This window comes from Cheilinus undulatus, linkage group 2 (assembly GCF_018320785.1).
Source record: "Cheilinus undulatus linkage group 2, ASM1832078v1, whole genome shotgun sequence".
NCBI classification, from domain to species: domain Eukaryota; kingdom Metazoa; phylum Chordata; class Actinopteri; order Labriformes; family Labridae; genus Cheilinus; species Cheilinus undulatus.
The window spans coordinates 52,815,780-52,827,161 of NC_054866.1; the positions used below are offsets into that span (position 1 = coordinate 52,815,780).

At 39.6% G+C, this 11,382-nt stretch overlaps 1 protein-coding gene across 1 annotated transcript; it reads left to right on the plus strand.

The window, feature by feature from the left end:
- Positions 1–1,244: 1,244 nt before the first annotated feature.
- LOC121527209 (trace amine-associated receptor 13c-like) lies at positions 1,245–2,394 on the plus strand. Its single transcript, XM_041814059.1, has 2 exons — positions 1,245–1,417; positions 1,575–2,394. The coding sequence occupies exons 1-2, from the start codon at positions 1,245–1,247 to the stop codon at positions 2,392–2,394; spliced, it is 993 nt and encodes a 330-aa protein (XP_041669993.1).
- Positions 2,395–11,382: the final 8,988 nt, after the last annotated feature.

Sequence of the window (11,382 nt, forward strand, 5' to 3'; positions counted from 1 at the left end):
TGTGAAGCTCCCCCAATTCTTGAATGGATTTTTCTTGACAATCCTCTCGAGGCTGCAGTTATCCCTTATGCTGGTGCACCTTTTCCTACCACACTTGTTCCTTCCACTCAACTTGTTATGAATATGCTTGGATACAGCACTGTGTCAAGAAGCAGTTTCTTTAGCAGTGACCTTTTGTGGCTTACCTCCTTGTGGAGGGTGTCAATGACTGTCTTCTGGACATCTGTCAAGTCTGCAGTCTTCCCCATGATTGTGTAGCCTACTGACCCAGACTGAGAGAGCATTTAAAGGCTCAGGAAACCTTTGCAGGTGTTTGGAGTTCATTAGCTGATTAGAGTGTGACACCATGACTTTCAAATATTGAACTTTTTCACAATATTCTTATTTTCTGAGACACTGAATTTTGGGTTTTCCTTATCTGTAAGCCATAATCATCAACATTTCAAGAAATAAAAGCTTGAAATATTTCACTCTGTGTGTAATGACTCTTTATAATACATGGGCTTACCTTGTGAAATGAGTGACAAAAAATATTGAACTTTTTATGATATTCTAATCTGAGACACTGAATTCGGGGTTTTCATCAGCTGTAAGCCATGATCATCGAAATTAAAGGAAATAAACTTTATCCATCTGCGTGTAATGAATCTATGAAATATGTATTTCATTTTTGGAATGGAATTACTGAGATAAATCAAATTTTTGATTATATTGTGGCAATGCATGATGGCAATTGGCTCTGAGTCAAAACCAATGAGTGTAATAAGACTTTATGCAGTGAGCATAGATAACTAAAGACACATACAGACAGCCTAGTCTGCAGCAATGACCCCCTTACTCATGGTGTCACACTTGGTAAAACATTTTATGCTAAACACATGAACTAATAACCAAACCATGCAGAATTATCAACTTTGCAATGAAACATGAACATTATGGAGCAGTAGAAGAACAGATTCTTTAGCACAAAGCAATCCCAGAAGTCCCTGCTCCAGGTGACTGCTTCCTGGATGGCCATAATAATCTAGTTTATTGAGATGCTCTGTACCTTCAAATTCCCTCAAGAGCTTTTGGAAAACTTTTACCACACTGACTTTCGTCAAAGAGAAAGGAGACTCTACAGAGAGAAAGTCTGAGGCTGCCTCCCCAGGAGGGAAGATCAGGGAGGATGAAGATAAGGCAGGGTTATGACTGAGAGTACAGGTAGTCAGCTCTCAGATGAGCAGACTCCTCTGTCCTAAGTGATGGAGAATCTGGAAACTGAATTATGCTTTCCACAACTGCTCAACACCTCCTGCAGGAGGACAAAACGCCAAACTCACTCTGAGACCATGTTTGCTTATTTCCTGCTGTCCTCCATCTCACTGCTTACTATCTGTCTGAACCTGCTGGTCATCATCTCCATCTCTCACTTCAAGTACAGAAACATCATTCTGATTATGTCAACTGTTTGGTTGTTACAGGATGTTTTTATTGATCTGATATATTCTATTATAACCAGTGATGTTCTTCATGCTCTTTCTACTTTCACCTCACTGACAGCAAAGAAAATGTGTTTCCTTTTTCCTCTGCAGGAAGCTCCAAACTCCGACCTGCCTCTTCCTCCTCTCTCTGGCTGTAGCAGATTTATGTGTGGGCTTCCTCATGTTCTTCCAGCTCATGCTCATAGAGGGCTGCTGGTTATTTGGTGACTTTGTTTGTGCTCTTTATCAGTATTTATCTTTAATCATCACTAATGTTTCAACAGGGACTGTAATGTTTATTTCTTATGATCGCTATGTGGCCATTTGCCAGCCTTTACAATACTCCTCAAAACTGACACCAAAGAGAGTTCAGTTCTATATTTATCTCTATTGGATATTCTCTACCATCTTCCAAAGTCTGAAAAATATGGAAAACCTCCAGAACCCAGGCAGGCATCATGCTTGTGTTGGAGAGTGTTTATTTTCTGGTGATGACATCAGTGCCATTGCAGATCTAATTTGCACCTTTCTTCTCCCTATCTCTGTTATTGTTGTTCTGTACATGAGGGTATTTGTGGTGGTTTTATCTCAGGCTCAGGCCATGCGCTCTCATATCAGTATCACTGTGAAACTCCAGCAGTCTAGAGTCCAAACTGTTAGAAAAAGTGAAATGAAAGCAGCCAGGGCTCTTGGTGGTGTTGTAGTCGTCTTCTTGTTGTGTACCATCCCTGGTTTTTGTCTCTTACTCTCAGGTAAAGATATCCTGTTTAATGCTTCACATTCTGCTTTTGTTATATGTTTGTTTTATTTTAACTCCTGTCTGAACCCTTTGATTTATGCATTTTTCTATCCCTGGTTTAGGAAGTCAGTCAAACTCATCGTATCTCTGAAGATACTGCAGCCTGACTCCTGTGATGCCAACATACTGTAAACTGAGCCCAAAATCAGACCCTCACTCCACTGTAGTTATCACCCATCTGTCTCTCTTCATTAACACTTTTACTGTCTTGGGTCGGAGGGATAAACCAGTGACAGGGTAAACGTGGACCCAATGTAACTGTCAACATAAAAGATACAGTGGCCCCTGTGCCATCTTCATCTAAAGGTCAAAATGTTAAAATCAACTTGAATAACTGAACCTATCTGGAGTTCAAAGGGAGAAACTCACCAATATCTGCCTGAACCAAAATGATTTTTCTGCAGCATTTGGCCATCTGAAATGAAGGCATTCACACAGAAAATAAATAAAAACATACACAAAATTCAATTCAATTCAATTTTATTTATATAGCACATTTAAAACAACCACAGTTGACCAAAGTGCTTCACAGTATAAAAGCAAAACATTAAACAAGAATACATCACTATTAAATAGTGAAATAATAAAAAAATAGATTATACAGTTACAGTAAAAGTTACAGTAACATCTAAAATCTAAAATCTGTTGGGATAAAATAATCTCATCCTGAATTGAAAGCCAACGAGAAAAGATACGTTTTTAACAGTGATTTAAAATGTTCTAAAACTATGAACATAACTAAAGACCACACAATTATAATGCTGGTCCCAGAATAAACAGAATTAGTATCAGAATAACAAACTGTACATGTTAATGCACCACATAAAGGATAATATCATTTTGCAGACATGAAAGCAGACGTGCTGCAACAGAGAACATTCGAGTGATCTTTGTCTCCCTCTGCTGTTGATCTACAGCAGTGCATCCTTTCTGACTTCATGACATGAAGAAGAGGTTTACAGCATGGTCATTCCTGACATGTCCATGTTTTTTCTTGTCATTTTGATCAGTATTAAGCCACCAGTGGAGGGATTTGGTTTGAGGTGGGGTCATTCAGCGGCCCGTAGCACATCATGTCAAAGTCTGGATCCCTTTGTGTTGGAGCTTTCCTCATTTCCACGTACGTGAAGTTTTCAGGATGAGTTCCACTGCTCTGTAACACAGAAAAATAGTCCCTGTTAGGTTGAATGGCACACTAGCTTACAGGCTCTGATATGAGGTGCTATTCTGTTGAAAGAGGTTACAGTAAGAATCAGTGCTGTTGCTTTTATGCAGGAAGACTCTGAAAGAATTGATACAATAGCCAGGGTGGCAACAAGTGAAAAAGTTGGTTTGGATTTCTTTTTTTTCCCCTCAATAAATAAAATCATCATTCAGAAACTTCATTTTGCCTCAGTCTTAACATCTGGTATGTTGTTTATGTTCTACTGTGTGTAAAATTGTGTATAAATTTAAAATATAATTAATATTTTTCAGTGAAAAAAATCAACATGGTAGATCCATGGTTTCTTTCCTTCTGTAATCTAAGATGATTTAAAGGAGGGGCATTTTTATGGAGCTTGACAGACAAACAGATGAAGATGTTAAAGACACTTGGACTAATAGTTGTTACATTCACTCTCTGATGCAGAACAAGGTGATGCCACAGCTGTACAGGAGCGTCGGAGCCAGCAGACCAACCAGAATAAACTCCAGGAGAGTCCATTGATCAGTTGCTGGTTCAGGTTTTGCCCTGAGCTCCATTTTGACTTTTGAATGAATAGTTGTTAGCTGAGGAGCCTTTAGTCAGAATGATGCAGTAGCTGTTTCAGACAGGACTCTACAGGTTAAAACATTGTGATTTCATGTTCTGGTCAGTTTAGAGATTTTGCTCTATTTTGCATTCATGTCTTCTTTCACTCTGTAAGAAAGAAAACATAAAATGCACATTGTAACAATAGAAATCTTTTTTTTTATTAAAGCTTAATTTCCAAGGACTGTTACTTTCATCTGAACTGGTTAACAGGTTAACTTGTTTGAAATTTATGTCAATTAACAGTCCAGTTCAAGATGTTTTATTGGTGTGAATAGTAACCATAGTTACCAGGGGAGAATTTAACAAAACAAGTATTCTGACCACCTACTTTACATTTTTCTGTTGAAGATTAGACAGCCAATATCGCTTTGTCTGTCTCTGATCTCTCCTTCGCTGTATCCAATAACAGAATAGAATCTATAAAAAATAATCACTCTTTGTATTAAGAAACCTGTTAAGAGTCACAGACACACACACACACACAGGAGGGGTCAGTGAGGTCGGTGCTCGAGCAAACGATTGCAGTAGCAAACGATCTTATGCTGTGGTCTGAGCGGGAACAGACGTCTGAGCGACTTGCTGTTAATTCTCACAACTGTGGTTGTGTGTGTGCTGTCCCATGTTTGCAGAATAAACCAGACCAAGTGCTCCATTCATTCTGCCTCCTGTCCACTATAGCACAGCAGCAACAGACCAAGATAGGAAAGGCCACACTAGCAGTCCTGAAAAACAGCAAAGAAGAAACAACCATGGACTCATCCTTTTGTATGAAGAAGACGATGATATGGACTAGGTATCCTTCAGAGAAAGCTTGAGGTATGAGTGTCAAGAAAGGAAACCTAGTTAGCTCTGCTGTATGCTAGCAGATACCTGGAGGGATGTGGGGAATCGTATAGCATCACTGTGGTGAATGACCACACAAAGACAGGAGCAGAAGCTCTCCTGTTGGTCAGTACTGGATCCACATATATCTTTCTAATCTTTTAGAGAGGCCCTAATATGCTGTTGAAGATGCTAGAAAATTCTGAAATGCCTGTCTTGTTGATTCATGAACGCATCATTGATTATATCACACTGAGAACGCTTTGTCTTTCTTAATGCTAGAATCATGGCCTAGTGATGATGAGCTATGACGACGCAGTCGGGCCCAAATCTGGCTAAATCCATGCAGACTGACTGGCCTCCAAACTGGAGCCGGACAATTCTAATAAGGACTTTTAATACTTTCTTTAAAGTCAATCTGCCAATAGAGGTGAGTTAATTAGATTAAACCCTTTAGTTTTAGTTTTATCATTGCTCATCAACATCAAGGGTCTGGACAAACAGACCTGATAAATGTATTTTCAGCGGGTTTGGTGAATGAAAAGAGACAAAAATTGGGAAGTAACCTGACCAGTGGTGACCTCAGGTGATTTCCTTGTCACATCTACGCCTCACTTCAGCCCCAGTTTTTGACCCAAGCATGCCTTAAAGTTCTGCACAGTACTATTCATGTACTGTTCTTTCTACAGAGCAAACAAAGTTAGCTTAGCTTAGCATGATAGTAAAAGGACACAGAGAGCCTTGCTCTGCATAAAAAAACACCAAATAATCCTACAGATAATTAGCAAGTTTCCTGTTTTTTTAATTGATCAGAAATGTAACAGGACTAACAGTCTAAGTTTGGCTAGTGTTAGCTTAATGCTAACACGCTCACAGTGTCATAAGTTTACACCCTGATGTGATGATGATGATGAGAAAGTGTGATGTAAGATCAACGCTAGTTCTTTTAAGGATGACAGTATGAGTTGATAATGATTAAACTCAACTCAACTCAAATTTTATTTATAAAGCACGTTTAAAACAACATCCAAAAGGAAAACTCTGCGACTCCTGACAACAGCTACAAATGAAAGTAAGTAATGAAAAATGACTGTGGTCCAAATAACTGAATGAATGACAACAGCTCCTGAAATGTCAATCATTCTCTTTCTACTGCAGTAAAAAGTCCAGTTATAGCTGCCACAGAAGCTTCTTCTCAGCTGACTTTATGAGACAAAGAGGATGTCAAGGAACAACAAAAGCAGCCATTATCTGTGTCTGACAGCTCCTGAAACAGTCTGAAACAATTACAAACATCCTGTTTAGGGTGTGGAGCTGCTGAATGACACTGGGACTTCATGTTGTTTGTTCATATGGAAACATTCCAGCTGTCAAACTCCTAAATGATAAAAGTAAAATAGGGAAATCCAGTGACAGAGGTTCTCAATGGACTCAATGTGTGTTTTTTATAATCATTCACCTTCATGTAAGCGTGAAACACAACAAATTAATCATCTTGAATCTTTGGAAACTGATTGAACCTTAAATCTGCACTTGATCTATGTGCAGGATCAAATACACAGCATCACCAGATAAAACCTGAAGTTTCTTTTGTTTACAGTGAAAGTTGTTGGTCTCTTTGGTAAAGTTGCATCACACTGTTTTGGAATATATTTCATTGTTTTGCCTCCTCAGTGTCAGCATCATGTGTTGCTGTGAAGATTGTTGCTGTTTTTCTTCACACCTCTGATTGGCTCCATCCCTCTGAGATTGGATTTTGCAACCATCAGATCAGGAGGGTGAATCCATGACGACAGCAAAGGATGTTAGCGTTTACAAGAATCCGGTCTGGTGGGTTTTGGTCTGTCTTGTCAAATGTGTGACAGAGAAAAGCAAAAGACAACTTTAATATACTGATATCTTCTACTTTTCTCTTGGTCTAATCAGAGTGATATGGGTCTGAATTCTCCTCATAAAATGAGGATTGATTTCTGATTGGAAATAAAGAATCAACAACAACACCCAAACAGTTATAATTTAATGGAACAGACAAGAAAAATAAAATCTGAATCCAAAATAATATAATAATATAATCAAATAAATCAATAATACATTTATTCATAACACACTATGAATTCCAAGCATTGAAGCTTTAAGTTGATTTTCAAAGTTTAGTTCAGTGTAAAGCAACAGGGCCCCACAGTTCCTGCCCCTCTTCAGCTGTCCTGCCCAGCTTAGGCAACAAAAGCCCCAAAAACATGATCTTTATGCAGGAGTGCATGTACAAAATGACTCGGTCTGATCTGGCCGCAGACCACTACAGTGAGACGCTGCATCTGTCAGAATAGAAATAAGCACTGAAACTCGTGAAAACATTCAACATATTGAACAGACTGTTGGAAATAATCAGTGACCCAGTATAAGAATGATAGCAGAAATGGTCTCCACTGACAAAGAGACAGTCCAGAAAATTTGACCAAGACAAAAGTGTGTGCCAAAGTTGTCCTTAAACTTCTGACTCCTGATCAAAAAGAAAACACAAAGAAATTTGTGGAGACATTTGGAACAAATTCAAGCATGCTAATTATCAGTACTGATAACTGAATAATAATATTGCAAGTATTTTATATAATTTTATTATACCAGTAATTTAATTTTAACCGATAAGATCCACGATATTAAAGGTGTTTTTATGCATTCTGGAACAGTAGGTGGCGTAACGGTGCATGGCCCATCATTTAGCCTAGATAAGGAGAAGCCACTGCTGAGCAGAGAAGGCAGTGTAGACTAAACATACACTACATTGCCAAAAGTATTTGCTCACCTGCATTGACTGGCATATGAACTAAAGTGACATCCAATTCTTAATTCGTAGGGTTTTATATGACGTTGGTCCACCCTTTGCAGCTATAACAGCTTCAACTCTTCTGGGAAGGCTTTCCACAAGGTTTAGGAGTGTGTTTATGGGAATTTTTCCCCATTCTTCCACAAGTGCATTTGTGAGGTCACATACTGATGTTGGACGAGAAGGCCTGGCTCTCAGTCTTTGCTCTAATTCATCCCAAAGGTGTTCTATCAGGTTGAGGTCAGGACCCTGTGCAGGCCAGTCAAGTTCATCCACACCAAACTCTCTCATCCATGTCTTTATGGACCTTGCTTTGTGCACTGGTGCATAGTCATGTTGGAACAGGAATGGGCCATCCCCAAACTGTTCCCAAAAGGTTGGGAGCATGGATTTGTCCAAAATCTCTTGGTATGCTGAAGCATTCAGAGTTCCTTTCACTGGAACTAAGGGGCCAAGCCCAGCTCCTGAAAAACAAGCCCACACCATAATCCCCGCTCCACCAAATTTTACACTTGGCACAATGCAGTCAGACAAGTACCGTTCTCCTGGCAACCACCAAACCCAGACTTGTCTATCAGATTGCCAGATGGAGACGAGTGATTCGTCAATCCAGAGAACGCGTCTCCACTGCTCTAGAGTCCAGTGGCGCCGTGCTTTACACCACTGCATCAGACGCTTTGCATTGCACTCGGTGATGTATGGCTTGGATGCAGCTGCTCGGCAATGGAAACCCATTCCATGAAGCTCTCTACACACTGGTCTTGAGCTAATCTGAAGGCCACATGAAGTTTGGAGGTCTGTAGCAATTGACTCTGCAGAAAGTTGGCGACCTCTGCGCACTATGCGCCTCAGCATCCACTGACCCCGCTCTGTCATGTTACAGGGCCTACCACTTGGTGGCTGAGTTGCTTTCATTCCCAATCACTCTTACTTTGTTATAATACCACTGACAGTTGACTGTGGAATATTTAGGAGCCAGGAGATTTCATGACTGGACTTGTTGCACAGGTGGCATCCTATCACAGTACCACGCTGGAATTCACTGAGCTCCTGAGAGCGAGCCATTCTTTCACAAATGTTTGTAGAAACAGTCTGCATGCCTAGGTGCTTGATTTTATACACCTGTGGCCATGGAAGTGATTGGAACACCTGATTTCAATTATTTGGATGGGTGAGTGAATACTTTTGGCAATATGGTGTACCTTAACCAGTCTTTAGTTGTTTTTTCTTTACTAGTGTGATATTTTATTTAGTATTTCAGAGGAGCATAACATGATTATGTTTGTGAAACATGCTACACAAAGATCCCGAATCACAAAAGGAAACCCATTTCTTAGGAATGATTACATTTGATGAAACTTGGATCTTCCAGTATGATCCTGAGTCAAGACAGCGGTCAATGCATTGAAAAACACCATTACCAGTGCACAGATGGTCTAGCGGCCTACAGCGCTACCCATGTACGCGGGCAGCCCGGTTTCGAATCTGGCCTGTGGCTCTGCCGCATGGTTCTCCCTGCTCTCTCCCATTTCTGGCTTTATCCACTGTCCTCCTCCTATCAAATAAAAGCACAAAAAAATCTTTGAAAAAAAGAAAAACACCATTACCACCAAGGATGAAGAATGCAGCACAAAGCAAGTGTAAATTCAAGGCCATGTTGATGGTTTTCTTTGACATTAAAGGTGCAGTGTGTAATATTTAGCCTAGTAGCATTTAGCTCAACAAACTTGGTAAAATAAAGCAAAACATTTATAACATGGTCTAACTTATCTAAATAAGTGTTTAGTCATCTAAATTCAAAAATAGCTATTTTGAAAAAACAACTCAGAATAAATCTTTAATTCATACATTGGAGGGGTTCCCTCCACGGAGGCCGCCATCTCGGATTTTTACATGTTTCCATGGTAACATAGAGGAAAAAAGGATAAATAAAGTTTTTGTATTGTATTGTATTCACATTACAGATACACATTAAATTCAACCTGCAATCTAGAACCCACTTCTAGATGTTGATATTCAGTTTTACACACTGCACCTTTAAGGGTATCCTGTTGGAGGAGTGGGTTCCAGAAGGGTTTATGGTGAATCGGCACTATTACAACCAGGTTGTAGAAAAACTGACAGAAAAAGTGAATGAATGAAAGAATAATTGAAAGAAATTTCTTTCGGTTCACTTGCAACAAATAAAGCAATTTACAAGATCAAAGTGAAATTTCTAAATTTCCAAGCTAACTGAAAGGGTGTAGGCAGAAGCTTATTTAAACCTACACCTCTTATTTTACAATAACATAACCATCACAGAAATAAGTGCATAGCAAGAACAATGCTGATGCAATAGTAGCTCGACACGAGGACTGCCACATTTTTAGCCCATGTCTAGGACTGGTCTGTGCGTAGTGGCTCTGGATGCACTGACTCCAGCCTCAGTCCACTTCTTGTGAAGCTCCCCCAATTCTTGAATGGATTTTTCTTGACAATCCTCTCGAGGCTGCAGTTATCCCTTATGCTGGTGCACCTTTTCCTACCACACTTGTTCCTTCCACTCAACTTGTTATGAATATGCTTGGATACAGCACTGTGTCAAGAAGCAGTTTCTTTAGCAGTGACCTTTTGTGGCTTACCTCCTTGTGGAGGGTGTCAATGACTGTCTTCTGGACATCTGTCAAGTCTGCAGTCTTCCCCATGATTGTGTAGCCTACTGACCCAGACTGAGAGAGCATTTAAAGGCTCAGGAAACCTTTGCAGGTGTTTGGAGTTCATTAGCTGATTAGAGTGTGACACCATGACTTTCAAATATTGAACTTTTTCACAATATTCTTATTTTCTGAGACACTGAATTTTGGTTTTCCTTATCTGTAAGCCATAATCATCAACATTTCAAGAAATAAAAGCTTGAAATATTTCACTCTGTGTGTAATGACTCTTTATAATACATGGGCTTACCTTGTGAAATGAGTGACAAAAAATATTGAACTTTTTATGATATTCTAATCTGAGACACTGAATTCGGGGTTTTCATCAGCTGTAAGCCATGATCATCGAAATTAAAGGAAATAAACTTTATCCATCTGCGTGTAATGAATCTATGAAATATGTATTTCATTTTTGGAATGGAATTACTGAGATAAATCAAATTTTTGATTATATTGTGGCAATGCATGATGGCAATTGGCTCTGAGTCAAAACCAATGAGTGTAATAAGACTTTATGCAGTGAGCATAGATAACTAAAGACACATACAGACAGCCTAGTCTGCAGCAATGACCCCCTTACTCATGGTGTCACACTTGGTAAAACATTTTATGCTAAACACATGAACTAATAACCAAACCATGCAGAATTATCAACTTTGCAATGAAACATGAACATTATGGAGCAGTAGAAGAACAGATTCTTTAGCACAAAGCAATCCCAGAAGTCCCTGCTCCAGGTGACTGCTTCCTGGATGGCCATAATAATCTAGTTTATTGAGATGCTCTGTACCTTCAAATTCCCTCAAGAGCTTTTGGAAAACTTTTACCACACTGACTTTCGTCAAAGAGAAAGGAGACTCTACAGAGAGAAAGTCTGAGGCTGCCTCCCCAGGAGGGAAGATCAGGGAGGATGAAGATAAGGCAGGGTTATGACTGAGAGTACAGGTAGTCAGCTCTCAGATGAGCAGACTCCTCTGTCCTAAGTG